General features: G+C 41.3%; 1 protein-coding gene across 1 annotated transcript in view; it reads right to left on the reverse strand.

Moving 5' to 3' along the window:
• The window catches only part of frem3 (Fras1 related extracellular matrix 3), a 32,580-nt gene that overhangs the window by 2,460 nt on the left and 6,985 nt on the right, over positions 1–23,135 (reverse strand). The window contains exons 3-20 of the mRNA XM_044347196.1: positions 13,015–13,161; positions 11,772–12,002; positions 11,561–11,686; positions 10,935–11,186; positions 5,570–5,719; positions 5,263–5,472; positions 4,905–5,102; positions 4,643–4,807; positions 4,121–4,303; positions 3,872–4,002; positions 2,947–3,105; positions 2,488–2,791; positions 2,250–2,381; positions 1,816–2,147; positions 986–1,178; positions 779–883; positions 320–447; positions 88–222 (exon numbers count right to left, since the gene is read on the reverse strand). Of these exons, the coding sequence (XP_044203131.1) occupies positions 88–222; positions 320–447; positions 779–883; positions 986–1,178; positions 1,816–2,147; positions 2,250–2,381; positions 2,488–2,791; positions 2,947–3,105; positions 3,872–4,002; positions 4,121–4,303; positions 4,643–4,807; positions 4,905–5,102; positions 5,263–5,472; positions 5,570–5,719; positions 10,935–11,186; positions 11,561–11,686; positions 11,772–12,002; positions 13,015–13,161 (3,281 nt within the window). The remainder of the gene's footprint in view (positions 1–87; positions 223–319; positions 448–778; positions 884–985; positions 1,179–1,815; positions 2,148–2,249; positions 2,382–2,487; positions 2,792–2,946; positions 3,106–3,871; positions 4,003–4,120; positions 4,304–4,642; positions 4,808–4,904; positions 5,103–5,262; positions 5,473–5,569; positions 5,720–10,934; positions 11,187–11,560; positions 11,687–11,771; positions 12,003–13,014; positions 13,162–23,135) is intronic.

The raw sequence follows: 23,135 nt of genomic DNA on the forward strand, positions 1-23,135 counted from the left end.
GTATGAGTGATCTTACTTTGTATGACTACCACATGAACCCAGAACTAAATATTACCAGGAGATTTTTGTCAGGAGATTGTGGCTAACCTGCTGGAAGCGAATGTCAATGTCAAAAGTGAGAGGTTCTCTTGGGTGGCAGACAGGAGGGATGCTGAACTCTGCGTTTGGGGATGCAATGCAGGGGGTCAACTTCACTGTGTAGGTCCCGGAGTAGTCACGCACCTATAGGTCACATAGACACATAGAAACAATATTGCTGTTTATGAAATTTGTGAATATTTTACTGTAGCAGCAAGACCGATCTGATGGCATGACTCACAGCAAAGTCTGAGACAAAACTCCACTGCTGCATGGGCTGGTTGTATGTAGGCTCAGTCCTGACCAGGGCGAGAGTGAACGTCAGCCCAGGGTGGTCAGCACACATCACCATGGATGACACACTAGTCCCTGAAAACATGTACATGTACACAGTCATAAATCTCTTAAGCTGCATTTTGTCAAAACTAAAACTAGTAACGGTGTCAACCTTCTTATTTATGGAGTGACCTTTTATATTGTTTGCGACACTTGCTTCCTAACTGTGAATGTGGCGGGGTCATTTTGACATTTGCTGAAATGACCTCTGGCACTTTCACACAGGAAGGACCCCTAATGTGGAACTCCAGAAATAGATGAGGGGAGGATGTGGGCCACAGGGTAATCCAATAGGAGACCACTTGTATAGAATGACCACACTAGATGGGTTTACGGTGTGTGTGCATGTATGCCACTCCCATACCTGGATGAGACATAACAAACTGTCCCCTGAAGCGAGCCTCAGTCTTGAAGTTGACCACCAGACGACCCTCCTCGTTTATACGCATACTGGTGGGGTACATGGCTCCTATTAAAACAGAGAAGTTTTAAAGTATTTAACAAATACAAAACAGTGCATTTTACCCCCCTGTGTGCACCAGCAGGGAGCAGTATTGGTCTGAAAATGTACCTTGTAGCTCAGACTCAGGTGGGCTGCCGATGCCGTCCTGCCACAGAATAGCTGTATCATACACAAAGGTGAGTTTGAGCTCCGACTGCAGGTCAAAGTGCTGCCAGCCTCCCACAGCCACAGGAGAGTGGAAGACGTAGGACACAAACAGAGGAACACGCAGAGTGACATAGGACTGGACCAGATTCAGCACCTAAATAAGTGGGAAAACAGATAATGTCAGTATGAGGGTAAAGGCTTGGTCACACCATAAGGTGGAACAGCAAAATTCATCAGCATGTCTTTGCAAAAATGTGTGGTTCTAGGAGCTCGGTAACAGTAAATAGTCACAGGGTTAGCCAGTTGATTAACTACTGTAGCTGGCGGGCTAGACAGCCAGGAGCAAGCTTCTTTCTTTTTTTTCTGTGCTGGGCTGTTTACCTCCCCCTTCCGTTTTGTTTCAGGATTTTACATCATCATCATCTAACAGTTTATTCAAATATTTATGCCATGGTACCATCGAGTCCTGTTTCATAACTGTCCATACCTCTACCATTCCTCTTTTGTGAGGCAGTTTATACTCCCAGCAGATGAGGGTTAAATAAAAGTGGATGGTGCAACACGGTAAATAAGTTACGATAGCTTCCTCCATTTTGGATTCTCTGACTTTCCATTCTGTCAGAGGTTAGCACTGTCAAAACAGTTTGCTATTGGTCAATGGCACACATTTCCATGTCAAAGATATTTTCATGTGAAGCCACTGATTGCAGCAATTACATTGACATTAACTGGTTTTGTGTCAGTTTGGCATGACCAGATTTCCACAGTTTTTGCTTTTATGGATGTCCCACCTGTCCGTCAGTGCCTATGGAGCCTCCACAGTCATTCAGGAGCTCTGACATGTCGTAATAGGTGGTGAACTCCCATAGGCAGGCCTCCAAGTTGAGGTTCCTGTAGAAGCGCAGTGAGTTGGATGAGCGCATGATAGCGCTGTATTGGTAGGGTGAAGTCTCGCCAATGATCTCAGGGTTCTTTGTGGCATCGGTGATGAAGCCATGGCCAGTTTGGATCTCATTGAAGTCCAGCAGGTTGGAACAGCGGTGGTTGCCCACACGCGTGCCGTCGGGGCTCAGGGTAAGCTCAAAGTTGGACAGAGGTCTTGTGGAGATCACTGGCAACATGCCTGTAGAGTGAAACAAAAAGACAAGTTTTTTGTGGATCTGTGTCTATATTACTAAACAATAATGACCATATATCAAAGATTGCAAATATTTTTACTGCTCACCATCCATGTGAGGCATGTTGACAGTCAGTTTGATGAGGTTGGGGAAGTCAGGGTCATCTGGGCCTGTGTAGCGGATCTTAGCAGAGAAAGGTTCAGCTCCAACAGTACCTGCGATACGAGGCTGACACATACCTGCAACAATTCAATAAGAAAGTCAATAAGGATTACCAGTTAGACATATTTACTCTATATTGAGCTAAGCTGCTGTCATCTTCAGCCCTATCTATCCTCCACTCACCTTCCTCCTTGCTGATCACAGCAATGGGGCTCAACAGCTCCAGACCCGCATCTCCGTTGGCATTGAAGGCCCTAGCTGCACACTGAACCCTGGAGCCAGCTTGAAAGTAGATTGAATCCAAGGTGATGGACTTGGTGTTGGTGAAGAAAGTGTTAGTGTCTACCTCCCTCATGGGACTGGTCACTCCATCTGACCCGGTAGGAGCGCTAACCAACCAGCGGTACTGGGTAAGAGTGTCATTGATGTTCTCCGCAGAGCAGATGGAACCAGTTTTGTCAAAGTCATGGTACTTAGGGTTGCAGGCCTGCAAAAGAGGGCAAGGCAGATGGTGACTGAATATACTGTGTGTATCCACTTTAAATTGTTTTTCAATAATGCCAATAATTTCTAAGCACTGAAACAGAACCAAGCCCCACAGTACATTTGAGCAAAGTGTGGAAAAGGCAGCATCCCACTTACTGTCACACACACAACAGGGTATCCATTGGATGGATGGGGCTTGTCTTTGGTTTTAGCCATGTCATCATACATGAGCAGGGAAACTACATTGGGCACAGCAGGGAAGGTAACGTCTGCCACACTGTCCATCTCCTCAATGTAGACAATGGCCTTGTTCATCTAGCAAGAAGAGGGAGGGCATCATTAGCTTGTTGTCAACTTTAAAAACTGACCAACACTTTTGTCTATGCAGGTATGGGCAAAGGAAGAAGTTAGAAATTTTGGATTTGCTGAATTGTTCTAGGCTGCGACTGTCCTAACACTTAAACACGTGCAGTTACAGCATTTACACTGAGTGGTCATGAGTTTGACCAACTTGAAATTTTGCACATTCCTGTACAAAGCCCTAACATTCCCAGACTAAATTTAAGTATTCTCCAAAACATCAACCTGTTTATCTATCACCATACCTTTTTTGATGTCGATCCAGATGCATTTTCTGCTATTAGAATAATTAATTCAGGGGATTGTTTAGCCTTGATAGAGGAATGTGCTCTCAGAATGCTTTGTAGTTCAATTAGTCTTTCTTTCATCAGCGATAAAAGCACAAAACAATTTAGTCAGAGGTAACCTATTTCTGTCATGTGAGGGGTACATGCCTGATGTAGAGTACATGGGTATAATGTCGCAGTTCTGTTTTTAGGTGCATCTACTGTTTGGCTCTGCTGGGACATTCCCCTCAGCATCTCATTCCATAGGGAAAAGCTTTTTATAAGACACTGTGGTTCAGGCGCGCTGACAGCAATGCCAGCTGCCGCCTGGCTATTTTAACACAGGCTGACATGACTGGGTGCATACTCACGTGTGTAGATATGCAGCACTGTACGTGTACACATATACGACTTGCTACTGGTTTATATTTGTTTGTGTGTGGCCTTTATCTCACCTGTATTTCAGCCACCATGTTCTCATCAGGCTTCATGTGCACAGTGAAGGCCTCCCTCATCTCTCTCTGACCGTCATACAGGATCTCGATCTCCACAAAATGTTCCTTTTCACCTTCCTTGAACTCCACATCTAAGTCACATAGACAGTGAAGTGAGCAATAATCACAAACATGAACATCTCCAACATACTTTCATGTCAAGAGGTGCTGTGCAAGTGCCACTTAGCAGCCATTAAGCCAGGTTCTCACCCTCTGACAGCGGGTTGTAGTCTTCTCCTGAGGTTGCAGAACCGTCCTTGGTGTGCACTCGCACCACTGAGACCTTTGAGGTGTCTCCAAGACGCAAGATGGGAATCTTCACTATTGCCACATCTCCTTTCACCTGGGGTTCACGCACACTGTACTTGATCTCAGAGAAACGGATGATGGGCTCTAAAGGAGGAAGCAAAGTGGAGTAATCTTATTCTCAAACATAATTTATCTGAAATTCAACAGAAATCCAAACAGAACATGGTTTATAGGAACAGGAAATAAGATAACAAAGCAAAAGATTTTTCACTTCAGAGATTTCTTGCTATCAGACAAGGTAAAATATATAGTAGTAGTAGTAGTAGTATAGTAGTTCATATTTTTATCGTGCCGGGTACAAACATGCTCCCAACTTATTAGTTCCGCGGAGTCAGTTATGGGTGAAATTCTTTGCTCAAGGGCACGCTGCCATCTTTAAGGTTATTTAAAAACATTTCTAATAATATATAATAAAGCACGTACTGTCTTTGTCATCTGAGACGGTGACCAGTGCTTCCTTCTGCTCCCCGAGAGAAGCTCCATATGGAGACTTGCTCTTTGGGGTTCCCAGGACCAGGCGGAACTCCTCGTCCTCTTCATGAATGGAGTCATCCATCAGACTTACAACACAGGGTTTCTCAGTCTCACCTGGAGAAGAATGGTTAACATTCAGAGATAAGTGCTGCAGGGTTTAGTGGACATTTAACAAATGTTAGTGGGCAAGAAGGAGGAGTGGTTGTCTCACCTGGTAGGAAAGTGATGATTGATGCATCAGTATTGGGCCTTTCACTGTAGTCCATCATCACCTGAGCAGAGCCCTGGCGGGTGTAACAGCGCACTGTGGACCTAAGGCTAATGTCTCCACTGCGGTAAACTATGGCTGTTACCTCCCCATCAGACTCATCCACCTTGTAGTTGGCATCCTTAAACTGAACCTTCGGCACTGTAAAGACAGTAATCATCTTGTTATAAGAGAGTCTCACTGCATTTGTGTGAAGCTACTGAGTGCAATCTGCACTTTTTCTATAATGTTTTTTAGAGTCAGCTTGTATCAAGAATACACTGTAAAATTGTTGTAATCATGGGAATAAATAAATACTTACAGTCAGTGATGGTATCATTGATGGTGATGGTGGTCTTGCTGGGCTCCCCCAGCACAGCATTCATGGGCATCCGTAGCACAAGGTCAAAGGTCTCAGGCCCCTCCAGCTCTGGCTGACCCAGGTCATCCAGGATGGTCACCCTAAATGTCTGCATCGTCACTCCAGGGGCAAAGTCCAGGTTGCGACTAATGCCAACATAGTCGAGTCCAGCTGGCAGATAGAGAGGAAGTTAAGTTAGTAGGTGGCACTATCTGTAATACAATATCATGACTGATTGCTGATGTTTTTGTCAAACTGCTAGTCTTGCCTTCTGCAGAGACGGGATCACTCTTCCTGGAGCGAACGGTGACAGTAGCCGTCTTGGACAGGTCAGTCCCTGTCCTCCAGACCTTCACTTCAACGTAGCCTGAACTCTCATCCACGACATACTCAGGTTCCCCAAAATATAGCGAGGGCTCTGTGGGATTTTAGGATGATAGGAAATTACAATAAGTAAATTATTAAGACATGGTACAGTTTAAAAATTCCCTGAGCCCAGTACTCTCTTAATAGAAAATTAATGCCAAAGTAATTGGCAAAGCAATGTATGAAATACATCTATTAGATTTGTCATAATCGGGGTATTGTATTTTTATCTTGTCAGAACAAGAGTCTCCTCTTCAAGGATAGAACAGCAAAAGCTTTTACTGTAATCAAGTATGGACATTTGGATGTTTTTAGTTAATTTAGAGTATAGTTAGACTACATATCTTGCTGCTTTGTGATCAGGTTCAGGTACAAATAGCTTTGTAAACTCCCCCATTTTTGACTCAGCACAGGAAGAGAGCTGTCATCCCCTTATCCTGTCCTCCTTCAACCTTCCTCCCCCACTCATCTAAAGCCAGACAGCTATGTCTGAACTCAGTGCCAAAGGGTTGAGAATACACCTGAAGAATAAGGCATGTGCTTGTATGTGCACACAGAATGATGCATGAGTGAAGGGATGTTCCCAGTTTCTGATGATAGAGCAGCTGATAAATGGTGTGGGGAGGGGGGAGGCAGAGACAGAGAGGCAACCCTGCACTTTGCAAACACAGAGGGCAAGAATTCAGACCCCTGGAACACATTTTCAATTCATCTCTCTTCACTTCTGTATAAAGCGTATTTTCATCACACTCTGTCCAGCCAGTGCTCTTAGAGATCAACTGATAGAGCTGCAGATTCAGGCCCTCAGCTAAAAGGCTCTATAGATGGCGATGTTGACTGTTTGGTAGGTCCACCACTTTGGTCCAGACTGAAATATATACAACTATTGGATGGATTGCCATGAAATTTTCTACAGGCTGACTTTTCCTCTGGCGCCATCATGAGGTTGACGGTTGTGGTTTTGAGTGAAATGTCTGGATAACTATGGGATGGATTGCCAAGAATTTATACATTCATGCATAGGCGCCTGGTTACATATAAAAATGGGGGTGCAAATTTGGAAAGATACATAATTAGTGGGAGGCTCTGGGGTTTTCCCCCAGAAAAAAATTGTAATTTAAAACAAATTTCCTGCATTTCTACACTACCTAACCTCTTGGATTAAATTAAGAAACAGCCGCTTGCACTAATCTTTGATTGAGGGTGCTATGACAACCAAGAATGCATCAAGAACAGTTTATAATTGGGTGGATGAGGACAGGAAATGATTACTAGAAGAATGATTGTGTCATATTTGAAATTATATTCATAAAAACATTATGTAGCCTAAAATGTTAGTAGGTTGCAGGCTACTAGGCCATCCTCAAGGTTAAAAAAGGACAAACAATTTATATAAATGACATAGTCTTACAACACATCACCATATGATTTGTATAATTAAACCTGGCTAAACAATGTTAAACCTGAGGTTTGATATTCTCAATATTCACAAGGCCATCTTCAAAGTCTAACAACTGCAACAAAGCACAAATAATATGAACTCACAACAACTATCTAATTCCAATCCCACACACAGGTTCTAGTGGTAGCTGTTAGCACCATTAGCTGATGTAGTTGTAATGTTACACAGGAGTGAATAATCATAACTTGAAAAGCAGATTATTTTAACCTACATTATCTCATATCACGGACTATTTTATTGCACAACTCAGAAGGTGATTTTTGCTCCTTAAGACTTAAAAGGGCCATTTTAGTTGAGGACTAGACCTTATTTCCCCTTAGAGTAAACTTGCAGCTCTCATTTACAGTGTATGAGCAAATGAGAGAATATTCATAATAATGACAGCACAGCGCAGAGCATGGAGTGATGTGTCATCATATTTAAAAATAATTTCCATCCAAAGTTGAACTAAAACTGAAACTAAAGCAGAGTATTTTGCAGAAGTCTATACAAGTTATTTCCCACCGCTGAACATTTGACTATTTATTAATTCAGACACTTTGGCGCAGTGAGGAAAAGTTCCGCTCTGTCTGTCTCTTTCTCATGATGGGTTGGACTGAACTAACTCAAAGGGTGGTCCGAAAACATCAGATTTTTTGATTACTTGTTTTTGTCAGTTGCTGAAAATAGAAAAATGATCATTGATACAGGCTACTAAGATATGATTACCTGATTGTGGGGACTGTATGGTGATACGTTTATTTTTAAAAAGACAAAAAGTGGCGTAGCAAAACCATAACTTTGCTGGGGATGCCTAGCACCACTTGCTACATTGCTCAGGCGCCTATGCATTCATGTTCCCCATAAGATGATTGTAATAATTTTGGTGATCTCATAATGTTTCATCTGTGCCATCAACAGATAAAACAATTTGTCAAATACTTTGGACTAAATACTAATGACATTCCCATTTTGTGTTAAGTGCTAATTAGCTAATGTTAGCATGCAAACACGCTAAACTAAGATGGTGAAGTCCTAGCTGAGCCAAAAAAAGAGAAAATCAGTAAAGAGAGAAATTTGCAATTTAAATTACTGATGCTTAAAATCTGGGACAACTTCACCTACTGCAAGGGAGACAATCCTGAAGGTGAAAACACAATCACCTGTTGTAGTTTTGAAAACAACTTTATTGATAAAGACTGTAACTTGACAGAAGACCATATTCTTCTTTTTGCAAGAAAAATGAAAAGTTTAATTCATAAGCAATAAAAAGGACCCTTGCTCAATTTAGTACACACAGGGATATCACTGCTACAGCCTTACATTGATCTGATTTGACCATACGTCTTATGGCTAATTTTAGCTAACTGTAGCAAAGTTTACATAAATATTGTGGTGTAACTGACATTACTGGGACACTGCTGACTTTATGACTCTTCTCTACTTGTGGTGTAAGTGTCTGTAAAAATTTAGATACACTTGCTTTAAAACTCAAAAATACAATTAACTATTCACATATACAATGCCATTTACACAGCTGTCTACATACAGCATAAATATATAATTTTGTCTATTTAAATGATCTTGGAACGTCTTGCCTGAATGTGTAGAAGACCACGGGCTGAAACACATTATCTTTCAAGATAACGTTGCTCGCAATTATTTGTGCTTGAGCAGAAATGAGATGAGAAATCTGGTAATCTGATCTAGAAGTTAACTGATGCTGCAACAGTCAACTGATGCTGAGGGAAAGATTTCTGGCACACTTTCAATGCCTTTCAGCTTCAGAGCCAGCTATTTAGTACGAGGGGGAGTGAGAAGGGGGGGTTGCATGGGGAAATGAGTGCCAACATGGCAACCTTAAAGATCAGTGGGTGGAAGAGCCAGACAAGTACAGTAACAATAGAGGCTTGATGCTGGCAAGAGTCCAAACCACAAGTTTACTCAGGCAGGCAGATGGTTTTACACACACACACACACACACACACACACACACACACACACACACACACACACACACACACATATACAAACACATACACATAGACACTCTGAACCAGATTTATGGTGGGGTGTTACTTCAGGACCCACCAAGAAGTGCAACCACAAAAGAGGTTTACACTGAGGAGTCTTCTCTTGTCTCTCCGCATGTCTGGGAATGCACGCTGATTATTTATACATAAAGTTCAATTGTATTCCTGTTCCAAATTGCACGGGAGGGATGCTTACACTGTGTCACTACAACAAGCAAGTGCAGGAAATTAGCCTTGGTGAATGGTTGCAGAGATACAGGAGAAATATGAGGAAGCAGGAGGAAAATTGGTCTGGTGTTACTGGTCGCAGAGAAGAAAGAGTTTGATAGCAACTATTTGTCAAGTTTGTTAAGACATTATTTGACGGATCAAATCAAAGCAGTGACCACTTTGTGATTTATAGTTTTTAAACACTGCATGCCTTCTCAAATTAAAAACAGAAATGCAGTAAGTCTTTAACTGAAAATGGAAACATAACACTGAATACCATCAAACAGGGGGAAGGAGTAAAAACATGCCAGTAATTTGGATTCCCTGCACAATAGTCCCTCTATCTCCACCACCTGCCTTTTGGTCCCTGCAGACAAAGGGATGCCCTCTGTTTCCCCTGAGCTTCTTTGAATGCCAATGAGTTCGCCTGAGGAGCAGAGCGAAGTTTAAAGTCCTTTTATGTGTCAGACAGGCTACAGTAGTGTAACATGACATCCACTGAGGCTGCCATTCTCCCTCTTAACACCTGTCTATTGTTATCTTGTTTCTAACACAGACATAGACAGACAGAGTGTGGATGATAAATGAAGGGTGTAAACAGAGCAGTTAGGCTCATGCATGGGAAAGGTAATGGACTTGCAAAATAGAATAAAGCCGTTAACGCAAGTGGAGAATCCAGGGCTTTTGTTCTGGCGACTGTGGTTATGATACTGTCTGAGCACCTTTGGTGGATTAATAATGTGCAGATACCAAAATGGAAATGTAAAGGATCAAAAGGGAACTGAGCAACAGGATCACCTACCACTATGAGCTTCATTAGCACTGTAACTACGGCACATGATGCTGTTCTTCCTAAAAAGTCGTGTCTCCATAAGTAACCTATGAATCCAAGTCAGGTGGGGAAAATAGCTTTTAAAGTGGCTCCAGAGACAAAGAGCATGAAGAAAATGGAGCTACTTACTTGCAAAAAAAGTGAAACACTGTATTTTTTGTGTTTTTTAAAAAAGCGGCTGATGGGTAAATCAACAAAAACAAACAGAACAGTAAACAAAAAAAAAGGCTGAAATCTAACATGAAAATAAGAGAGAAAATGTGTTTTGGGCTATGTGCAGGAAATTTTTGTGATATTTCTCTGTCTGCTTTTGTTGGTTTTTGTGCATCAGAAAGTTTAATCAATCTTCACATGCAAGAGGCTGCAACCAGCAAATTTTCAGCATTTTTGCTTAAAAAATGACTAAAATGATTGCTTGATTATCAAATTAATAAATAAATCAATTAATAATCTATAGATCAGAATCATACTTCAAACCTAGGTGACAACATTAATAATCAGCGTCACAGAAGTCAGCCAGTAAAATTGTAAATATCAATGTTCTTCTTTGACATTGGGTGAATTAATGGTTAATTAATGATGTAATCCAATTAGAAATTACTTCATTGATCACTTGCCTGGACTGATTGGCACCTTTATAGCCTACTACATCTGTGTCTGCTGCGGTGAGAAAAGTGACCAAACCCAGTGATTGAACTCCATTAATATTGTTGATAACTCAGTTTCACTGGTTACGAACTGCTTCACTCACCATCATCACTGTCTGCCAAGATGGTGACCTTGGCAGTTGGGAAGTTGGCGCCCAGTTGGCCTCCCATGGGCATGCTGAGACTGACATTGAAGCTCTCTTCCTCCTCGTACAGGGAGTCATCGATGATGATGATGCGACAGAGTTTCTCACGCTCATCCTTGTCAAAGCGCAGCACGCTGGTGTGGTCCTCAGGTCGGGTGATGTAATCAGAGTAGGACAGGACGGTGCTGGGTATGGTGCCGGTGGCCGTGGCTGAGGAATTATGGGATTAGAGAGGGGACTTGAGTGAAAACTTCACTGATCCTTGTTGGGGTGCTAGCAGCATGAAGCAATAGGATTCAGCAAATGAAATGTAAACAATTATATATACACAATCATAATGTTATAATAATAGAATATTTTAAAATAATCCAAATAAAATAAAGGCAATAACTAATGTTATGTTGAAATAATAAAGTATACTTATACAGTACATTGTAAAAACACCTCTGACAGTTTCAGTGTTTTAAGATGACTAAAATATGGAAGTCCAGGAAAAAAAGTTCCTACATTCATCCTACTTATTACCTTTTAATTGCCATAAAACTTCATATTTAACCCTGAAATTAATTACAGGGTTGTATCACCTTGCTGAGTGTAACAGACAACCATGAGTTCCTGGCTGGCATCTCCTGAGCGGCGGACTGGCACCAACAGCTCCCCGACATCCTCCTCAATTTTGAATTCTGCTTGAGGAATGAACACGGTCGACTCTATTGTGGAAGAGAAACAAAGACGATGAGTAATCACGCATAACAAAAAAATCAATATTCAAATATCAGATATATCAGATATTACCATCTCCGGGGTCCACTATCTCCACTATTGCAGTGTCGGGAAACTCCAGCACAGCCATGACTGGGTCTGACAGCTGTATCTCAAACGTCTCTGAAGTCTCAAACTCCTGGTCTGTGAAGATCTTCACCCTCCAGGTAGCTGTGGTCTGGCCGGGGTTGAACTGGACCTGCTTTTGGGCTTTACCTCGGAAGTCTTTGTCTTTCTCAGCTGTGCCATCCTTGGTGGCAATACCTAAAAGAAAGGGATTTTTGAGAGTACTTTTTACACCTGTGCCTCTCCAGAGCTTCAGTATCCAAGTATTCAAACAATGCACGTCAGGATTTACATACAGGTATGGTGGATGGCTTCTGTCTGATGTCAAAAAATATTTCCAAACAGATTGCTTGGGTTTATACAAGGTTAAAATCTGCATCTGTGATGTTATTTAAAGCCGTGTTTGTTCCTCTATGTCTCTCATGCATCTTCAAAGACAGAAGCACACATGGCACCATATGTTGTTATAAATCTGTAGCTGTGTCTGATGCAGCTAAACAGACCAGCATGTTGACATTTCCTTTTGACCTATACTACAAAAGGTTATATATACTCTCAATCAGACCTCTTTCACAGACAAGACAGGAAATGGAGTGCCGTTCAAACAAGAAAACAAAAGATTTGTGCCATTTAGGACAATACTAGGTTCATGTTCATGTTCATGTGGTGTTTTCTTCATTTTAATTACAGGGGTGCACTGAGGAAATCCTTAAAGCCTCAAACAGCCTGAAAGCAATCTGCATAGATCATAAATGAGAGGGTTATGTTTAGGTTTTATAGCTGGTCTGGCCTTTGAAATGGCTTTGCAATAAGAGAATACAGTCTTAGGGAGCAGTTAACGTGGTAATAATTCTTTGTTAAAATGTCAGTGTAATAAGGGCATGTTGTCTAGTGTCCTTATCTATCATATCATATCTTTTTTTTGTGACAGGTAACATAAATGCTATGGAAATATTCTGATCCTCCCTCAAATGGGACAAAAGGGGAAAAAAAGAAACAAAAAATGATGTCAAAAAATTGATCTTTGTCCAACAACTATATGACTTAAACCAAATACCCTAAACTTAATCCATAAATATATAATGTCATGTATAAATCTGTAAATGGATTTATTAGTCATTAAGTTAAAAAAACATACAGTTAATGCATTAATTTCAAAATGAAACACATGTACATATCATGAGCTTAACAAATGACTGTCAACACTTACTGATGAAGGAGGTTTCCCCCAGGTATCCTCTGCGCTTGAGTGTCACCTCAAGGAATTTGGCGTCTTCGTCCACTAAGTAATATTCCCTCTCCAGAGAGATCCAGGCCCAGTTGAGCCTAAATGGCTGAGGCTTTAGTTTGTTTCCGCCTAAAGGAAGAAAACAAAAAAAGCTTAATTCACCAACACTTTATTGAAAAGATGCCTCCGCTGTACACTACCATAAGGAAACAATCTATTTTGCTCATGTTAGGAGCTACTGAGGCATTAACTACAATCCTCTCTTGGCTTAAGGATAAAAGAAATTGAAGGGGCATTTTCATTTTGTAAGGGTAACGTGATAACTTAATACGAGAGCTTCCCTTAAACTTCACTTCACTGGGCCTCAAGAGGAGTTTCCTTACTTTTTATTTTCCCTGACTCTCATTTGCTCTCCATCTCTCCTAACAACTTTGTCTTAAATTGTGCTTTTCTCTATCTTTTTAGTCCGAGTTCAGATTCTCAAACCTTAGTCGGGCACGTACAAATATAGATATGCATGGTCTGCTTATGGAAAAATTCTGTCATAGTTTTTTTTCTTTAATGAGCTGGCCTCTTGTGAAGCTGTCTCACCCTATCATGCCCACACTCTGTCGCTCTCCCTCTCAAACAAGGTAAAGTGTAAGTGTGAGCGGGGCAGAGAGAGCAGCGAGGCTTCTTTTTGTTCCATTAGTCACCTCAAAGGGTGACTGCAAAGACAGACTTGTGGTTTGGTCAAGTAAATACCCTGTTCTCAAACTTATATCTATATCCTACCACATCCTGTGACAAAATCTGCAGGATATTCAGTACATATTATCAATTAATCATTTGCTTTGAGCCTGCAACACTTTATGACCTTGATATAACAACCTCTTTTTCATCCGTGAGAGAGGCAGTGCTCATAAAACACACATCTGAACAAAACGCTTGAGAGGAATAATCTGAAAACCATTGATCCACAAACTATATGCCCAATCCTGTCCTTAATCCATACTATCTCATGACTCATGTAATCCCTCAAACAAAAGCTGTCAACTCTCTTATGGTCACTGACTTGATACTGGCTGCTTCACAGATATTTAAGGTTATGGGTTCTGCTGCATAATCTGAATGTTTTTTTTACAACAGTGCCCTAATGTCTCATCCATTAGTGAGACGAGCCTGGTGACCTGCAACGTTTGATGTGAAATGGGTCATGGTCAGTGGATTCTTTGGATCAGGGAGGTTAGAGAGGGTTGTCTCTCTTTAGTCCTGCACTGCTGGTCATGCTGACAGCGGCCCTGTTGACCTAACTCTGCTTAAGAACTCTGCTTAGAGGAGTAAGGGAACTTTATTCGGTCAGTTATATGAAGAAACACTTCGCAGTTTGATATGACAGGCATTATTTAATATTTGGGATGATACATGTCTGAGAAAGTATAAATGTATTGGTATTTATACTCTCTGAACTGGACTGTACCTGCAATGGAGCGTGAAAAAAAAGCAAACTGTGCACAGAGAACAATGCAAGGAGCTTCTGCTTGTCCACACAATAAACCAGCATTGAGCTCAGTTTTGCCTCAGTGAGGAAGAAAGAGGCTGTGGTCTTTATGCTATGTGACCAGGGAGAATGAAAACACTGGGGGGTTGAGTGTGGGTATTCAGGATGGGAAGGGGGCCACTTCCTCAAACACACATGTCAACACCTAAGCCAAACCAGGCTGAGTCACAACAGGGACAAACCACCCTCGCTAAAAGGCTGAAGAAGTGTGTTCAGATGGGCCTGATAGCAATAATTGGACAATGACAGTGCTGCATTATATCTCATGGCACTAATTACCTGGAAAATGTGGTGATGGGATGGGTAGTTCCTAATGGGGTAACAGGATAGTTCTTAATTACCACCTATCCCTTCTAACATCTACCACACAAAGACAGACACATGCATGAAGCCCACCCTGGTTAATGATGGGAGACATGGAGCAGCAGAGCAAAGTGGGCACAGCTACCCTCAACCATGCTCCATGCTCAGGTTTCCAACAGTCATGGCTAAAAATACAGGAAACATGTATCATGTCTGTTTTTGCTCGCCCCAAATTCTCCAAAGGTTGATAGAGAACATGCATTTAGAAAACATAAAGTATGTATTTGTTGTATTCTGTGCAGAAGCTGTGCAGTAACTGTATTTTTCTAAATGCAAAAACTTATGACTTTTGCTCAGTCTGCACTGCTTCACGAGTCATGAATGGATAATATGAGGAACCTAAGAGGGGATCAAATCCTCATATCCACTGGAAAACTCCTTGTTCTAGCCTGATGTAAGTTAATAAAACAGAAAGTCTTTGACCAACTTCAATCATCAGATTGTTTTCTGTGCTAGAGAGAGTGTGTCCTGGCAGCCGGCCCTATTTGGAGCTGATACGAGGAGAAGCTTAGCCAGTGGCTATCATCAAGGATTATCAAATGAACACGGCCAAGACAAAAAGTTGCCTCTGTTTTGGCATCAAGCAATCAGGCAGCTTTAGGTTACTGCATCTCTACAAGGAGAAATCCAGTGGTAGGTAACAATGGTAGAGAGAGAGGTATGACACGCAACAAAGGTCTGCAGCTGAAATTGAACTGCGAACTTTGCAGTTATGTGGTATGCATGCAAAATGTTGCAACATTTTAAGTGTGAAGAATGATAAGATGTCAGACTAACTCATGTATCTTCTACCCCTCAGTAGTTAAAAGTTCAGCTCCTGACTTGAGCAATGGCCACAACAGAAAAGCTGAACAGTGACTGATTGGAAAAAAGAGCTGATGAAATGTGTCGCCTTTCCATGTCTGTCACAGAGCTACTTGATACGTACATGTTACATAGGTGTAACATGACATGCGTGGAATGACGTAAGTGGACTGCATGTCTTACCATCATGGCCATCATAAGGCAACATTTGAGTGCTTCTAAGTTTGGGTGTAATTTATTTGCAATTAAATCTGTATTTGGTCATTGACAGTGCTGCGATCAAACATGAAATCTTTTTTTTTCTCCATTAAAAGGAAAATAATCTAACCAGGGTTGAATTAATGTGTTTATCTGAGTGACATCTTTCTTTTTCTGTCTCCTTAATGACGCTGTGTGGTCAACAGGTGCTTTTCTTTTGCTGTACAAGCAGTGAGGGGGGGTGGGGGTACTTTTGTCCTGTCATTGTCTTTCAAATCTCTGTCTCACATATGTCATTTTCCCAGCTCTTTTTCCTCAGCCATTCCCATGCATCTCACCCATGCACAAGTCACAGAATCACTAAAGCTCACATAGAAAACAAGCAGTACAGTTTTCTGGCATTGCTCAGGAGCATCAAAGCAGATCTTTCTCTCTCTGTCCCACGAAACCTTCCTTCCCGCCAGACTCCCAGATTATGCGGAGGAGAGTGACAGCTGTACTCCTCAAACCTCCTCCCCCTCCATGCTCCCCTTCCTCCCTGTGTCGGCTTTGTTCGCTCAGGGGATGAACAACTGAGAGGGACAGCAGGCCACAGTCTGGGTGGGCCAGATCTGCCACCATGGCTTGCCTCCCTGCTTGCCTCCACATTGTTCACACCAGCGTAGGAGAAGGGAATCTCCCTTTCTCCGACTTTTTTTTGTACATGCTGTCAGACACTGAGGCTGAAGCTGGCATGAGTCTCTGCAAATCAAGAAATTTTCAAGATGCCAGACTTCCCAGTAGGGTTTTCAGCAACTAGAGCAAACAGACAGAACACTTTAGAAAGAGATCAGAATAGTTTAACTTTACTTAAAATAAATAATAATGAACTGCAGTAAAGATCGGTGAGAAAAATAGTTGCAAAAATAGAAGGCAAAACAGGTGCTCTGATGTGATTGATGGTCTAATTTATTGCAATTTTTATGACACACATGTTATATTAGACCTGCTATCAAATCCAATACACATGGTATAGCTGCCTGGCTCAGCTCGCATTTCCATTAGCTTTTAAACTGACAATCATCATAATTTCTGCTGGGATGAAAAGTTTTATAGGCTGCACATATTTCTAAATGTCCCTGTTAGCAGCCATTTAATAAATTAAGTCTGGCATGATTGATGCTAAGCACTGACATGGGCAAGGAATGAATATTAAAGAAGTACGCTAATGTTTCCCTGTTTTAGGAGTTGAGTGAGACCAACTGGATGCCTTCCAGACCTTCATTACAAGCTGCTTGAATTCCTTTAGTGCAGTAAATCACAATCTGGCAAGCTACATACTGGCACATGAGGGAATCTGGGTAATTTATTTAAAGCAAAGTAATCTATGTCGACAAAATTCTGAATTTATATAATATGGCAAAATTACTCAGCGGAAAAACGTACAGTACAGTGATGCTGATATTTAAAGTGTGTACCATCCTGCTCCAGCAAAGCAACGTCCAACATAAACCGGACATTACGGCTTTAGATTTCCCCCGCACCTGCATTGTTTGACGTCACATTCTTCATCAGCTCATATTTACACTGCCTGCAGTACTGCCATGCACCATACATAGATGCATTGGGGTAGTGGGTCAGGCAGGAGATGTCATTTGAAAGGAAGGTCAATAAGAGGCTTTGACACTCACCAGCATGATGCAATGAAGAGCAACCTTCTAAGAATATCCTCGTCAAGTGACAAGCGTCGCCATTATTGCATTTCCTCATTAATCATCCTGTTGATATAAATACTGGGAAGGTTCCAGTCAGCTATGCTTGGTATTTAAATCTCAGAGTATTTTAGATTTAGAGTATGGCCTATTTAATCACTGAGATGTCAAAAGAGATTAAGATTCTTTATTTCTTGCCTTTTATTTTGATTCTTTTAAATTTTAACAAGTAGAGAAAGACATTTTTAAAATAGTGAAAGCTTATCTTAGCTTCCTCTCTGTGTTCCAAGGAATTCGTGCGAGGAATGCTGCATGATTAAATGTATTAATAACTCTAATCATACCTTCCGGACAGCGGCAGTATGTGCTGTAAATCGACACATTATAGTGGCTGCTTCGAGACAGAGAGGTGATCTCTGCAGGATGTTGCAAATCATAATTTGACAGGGCCTGAGAGCCACATCCTCTTTGACCCTTTGCTTGCCACATGCTTGTCATGTTGACACAGACGCTTACTACACTTCGGATAAATCTAATAACATAACAAAAGTGGAACCGAGAGTCTAAACCGTACTGTGTAGGATGATGAATAGGGATGCGAGAGAGGCAGACATAAACAAAGATAATAGAGATTTTCATGAACATTGCACCAGATGTCAAGTCATGTAGCTTACTCAAGAGTTAGAAACAAAAAAAGGAAAGGACAGGGAAAGGAGTGAGGGTAACTCAATGACAGTGTGGCTAGGGGCAGCAACAGCTTTGCCATATGAGAGCAGATAAGAATAACCGCTGTAGCCATACATCATAACTCCCCTCCCCAGCAGCCGTCCAACCACTATAAATCAAGCCTCAAGAAAAAAAGAATGAAAAGAGAAAAGGCAACAGAGAATGAGGTGATATGAGCTATTCTGTGAAATGGATAGGAGAAATAAACTTTTGAGGAAATAAAATGTGAAGAAATGAAGACAAGGTGAAAGATGAACACGCCAAAGAAAAATAATAGTGATACCCTGAAGGGGTTTTAGAGACGGGGAGGGAGGGGGAGTGAGAACAGAGCGGGGTGTGGTGGAGGGGCGACTGAGAGGCCTCAGCTTCTTCTCGTCACAGGGGGCCCCGACTGTGGCACCATTAGTCAGTAAATCTCCCGGTGACTGTTGACACGGGTGTCATGTAAGATCGCAAAACACAGTTAGGAAGTAGAGGTGTAACATGGTCGTGTCAGTCGGCACACAGTCCTACTGTTCAGGAAAGTACACCCACTGTAGCTCGAACAAACATGTGCACATTTTCAAGCTTTTTTTCATTCATTTTCCTTTTCTCTTTTGGCTCGGTGTCATTGCACTCTCTGGGGAAGTGCCTTTCCCGAACCTTCGCAGTGGAAGTCTGCGGGTTATCGGGCTATCTGAGATTGGGTTGGATTTCTGCAGAGCTGGGAATGGGGTGACGGAGGGCTTTGAAAGGGGATCCCCCTGGAGCCTTCCCTCTCACGTACACACCTGTCTGCTTGGGATACCACTTCACTTCCAGGCCCTGCTCTGTCTGTGGCCCTGGAGTCTGGAGTCTCCAAGGAAGTGCATTCCTGTCCCGGCTCTGAATGATCACATAACACTCAACCCACCGGGGTCTATGATCCCTCTCCAGAGCTGGAAGAGTATATTGTTGCTATTGGAGAAGCACAGAGACCAATTCAACTTATCTGAATGTAAAGGCTCTGTTCTCTCTTTCTTCTCATCTGTTAATCAGTGGAGTTTGATTAGTAGTGCAGTGAAATTCAAGACTATCTTGAAGACCAGTTACACTCCAAGTTCTCAAGATCTAACATACACATATTACCATAGTTCTAGGTCTAGAAAACAAACAGAAATCTACAGACGTCTGAACGCGTCTGACAGTAAAGGTTTCTTCTCTTAGCCTGTGGCACACTGGATCCATGTCTGGAGGACAAGGATATATGTGAGCTATGTATCCACTTGTAAAAACAAGTATTTATTGCCCCAATGTCCCACACTTTGAATGGCTGTAGGGAGTTTCTGACCTGGTCACTTGCATGCAGGTTATTGTTTTTCCAATAGAAATTCCCAGCAGACAGACAGAATGACCCAGGCTGAACTACAGTTTGTGTTTGAGGTCAGTGGAACACCACAACTAAAGTTAAGTTAGTTCTTCCAACTACTTTGTAAGAATTCATTAGCTAAAATAAGGAGGTAGACGATTACACTTAAGAATAATCTAATAAGATTATTCAATAAATTAGATAAATTAGATTAAATGACAAATTTTAAATCACAGTCATCAAATAAAGATAAGACAACAACACCCACATTTAAGGATGAAACCCCCCCCCCCCACAACTGTTCAGCCCATTAATCACCATCCCTTCACTTCTCCCTGCAGCTCTCACACTAAAGCTGTTTGATTTCAGAGATAAGGGTGTTTCTGGGTCATCGGATCATCAGGAGCCACATGCTGTATTTAAAGTTCTTAAAGGACAGGTTCACAGTTTTTCAAGTCTGTAATAACACATTAGTCAGGTGCCCAAATGAACACAGAAGCAGGTTTTTCTTGCTGTAATCATTCCTCCTGTTCATACTGGCCATTAGAAGATGTCCTCCAAATGATGGAGGGACAAAATCCACAGTCCTTGTTTTGAGCAAAAATGTATTTAAAATGTATCTGAAGATAAATTGAGGCTTCAGCCATATGAGTTACTCAAATTAAGTGGATATTTTCCACAGTTACAGTATTTTTATTAAAAAAAAATCCCTCTTTGTGTCCTGTTCAGATGCAGTGGAAGGATTGTAACAAAAAGAGGGAATTTGGCACTAAAAAACTTTAACTTAAAAAGATTTTGACTTGATTTGACAAATTTGGACAACTGAAGGTTCATATTAACTTCAAGTAAACTTTTAAATACATTTTTGCACAGACGGAGGACTGTGGAAGTGCATTATGAAGGGATCTTCTAAGGGCTAGCATGAACAGGAGGAATGATTGCAGCAAGAAAAATGTGTCAGTGTTCATTTAGGCACCTGACTGTTGTTTTAGGTCATACATAAATTGTGAACCTATCTTTTAAGAAAATATGAAATGCTTCTACAATTCTCCCCTGGATCTTAAGCAGTGCTCAAATCAGCATTTGGTTAAGATTTCCCTGCTCAGATAACGCAGAATTTGTTGCAGTGCATGATACTATAATTTCAATATATTTAAAAATGTGTTTTATGAATTAAAAGTTCCATACATGTTATAGATCTTATTCTCTGTTTGCCTATTTATGTAAAAATGTATCTGATGTTTCTGTTTGGGGTATTTCAGCCTTGACTGATTTATGAAGCTGCAACACACTTCTGAAAAGAGGTGAGAATCTAGAAAGACCGCTTGATGTGTCAAGTCTGACTTGATAGAGCTGCACTCCTCAAAGAGTCTGGAATTTAACCGCTGACCAGTAGGTCCACACTGAGACTCCCAGCATGAACCTGAATGTCCACTCCTGACCTCTTAGTAAGACACACTTGTTACACAATTACGACAGTCACACTTCAGCTGTGCCTGGCCACACACATGCTGTTGCTGCTTTGCATACAGCAGATTGAGATCTTTATGTATCCTCAGACACATACACACACTTACAGAAACATACATGGCATAGGTATAACAAACTGTCAAACGGTATGTCAAACTGTAACACCATCCCATTAGTATCTATTAATGATTTGGACCTTGTATATCTGTGTGTGTGTGTGTGAGTATGTCCTTGTATTCTTGGCCCACTTGCGAGGAAGCTTCAGTGCAGTGCATGTAGTGGCAGGTACCTTTTAAAAGCTGCTAAGACCCTCAAGCAGCTGTCCATATCAGTGCATCTGAGGGGTATTTCCTAACTCGGGGTCACACTCAAGCTGTTTTAACAAAAGCACTTACTTAGCTAAATAGTTTAGGAGTAGGAAACACAGAAATTACAATAAATGTAAAGAAAGAAATCATTAATCTGTATCTACTGTAGGTTGTCTACCACCCATTTAGCCATTGTGGTCAGTTTTTATTTAGGATTAATAAATTCTAGCTAACATTTTTGTCTCCATCTCTACCTATCAGATCAATTTTCTCATTGAGTTTGATTAATGGTGACAGAAAACACACTGGTCAGCAAGATCCCAATGAAGCAATGGAGAAATAGCCAAAGAATGATCCACTATACAGATTACAAATTCAATCTCTTTGATTTCACTTTTTAAAATGATGAAAAATTATGTTGCAACTAACAGAGACCAGCATCAGTGGATAATCTTGGGTGCAAATCTCTACTAACCCAGAGTTTTGTTTCACACACAAACAGTTCACCTGCTTAGATTTATAAGCAGATAAGCTGACCATCAGTGTGCTCTCCACCTGCATGTCCCTACATGTCCAGGAGAACGCTACCTTCCCCCTTCGGAGTCACCTCTTCAACACTTCACATTCACAGGTTGGCTCATCTCGCTTTTATCTGTTATTTGATCTTCTTTCGGATGTGTCTGTGTATTTATTTGTGTGTGTGTGGGGGCGTGCATACGTAGGTACACAGTGGTGTGTATGTGCAGGTGAGCGTATGTTCATATCCATGATGCGTTTTTATGTGTGTATGCTATTAATTACATGTATGTTATGGTGTGAGCTGAAGGCGGCCATGTCTGTGCCCTTTATATGTGAACCGTGGTTATGCAGAAACATGGTTTTGTTTTATGTCCCAGCCTGCACCACTGCACCTGGCTCAGCTGAGTCAGCTGGAGTGAGAAACAAAGTGGCAAAGCAAACAGAAAAAGCACTGTTGAGCTAATTGAAGCCCTTGTGTTCCTTTCCTGTGGTTAAACCTCCACTTAAAGACAGAAGTGTCAACTGGCTTTGCTTCAAGCAGACGGATAGGTCGGTAAAGAAACATAATAACAATATTGGTACACAGCATAGAGTAATAATAGCCATGTTATCTATTTCAATCAGTGTAAGAGCTACTGACCCTCATTAAAATTAAATTATCACCTACTTCACTTACAGTCTGGGGGAAGAGTTAATTAGTGGGCTTTCAGTCAAGGCTAATATGAGGCTTCACTTTACTGATATAAGATAAGTGATTTGGCAAAATTACACATCCTCGTCATCCTACCTTCTCAATGGCCCTGACAGTTGTATTATCACTAACATGGCCCTCAATCCAGCATAATTATAGTCCAAACTTTCCCTGCTGCATCAATTGCATTTCTAAATCTTGTTTTTTTGTTTTATAGATTATGCTTAAATAGCAAAGGCCACCTGTTGCATTGTAGTGACTTGCATTTGCTATATTTGTAATGCTGTTCAAGTGACGCTACAGTGTTAGAGGTGACAAGCCACAAAATAAATCTGGATCACTGTTACTCATCGTCATGTCTGTGCCATGCATATGTGGACAAGAACATGTACGCAGATATTTCAAGATGACCACAAGATTATCGTGTTCGACATGTAACCTGTGGATATTAATGAGATTTTAAAAG

This window comes from Thunnus albacares, chromosome 3 (genome assembly GCF_914725855.1).
Source record: "Thunnus albacares chromosome 3, fThuAlb1.1, whole genome shotgun sequence".
Classification (NCBI taxonomy): domain Eukaryota; kingdom Metazoa; phylum Chordata; class Actinopteri; order Scombriformes; family Scombridae; genus Thunnus; species Thunnus albacares.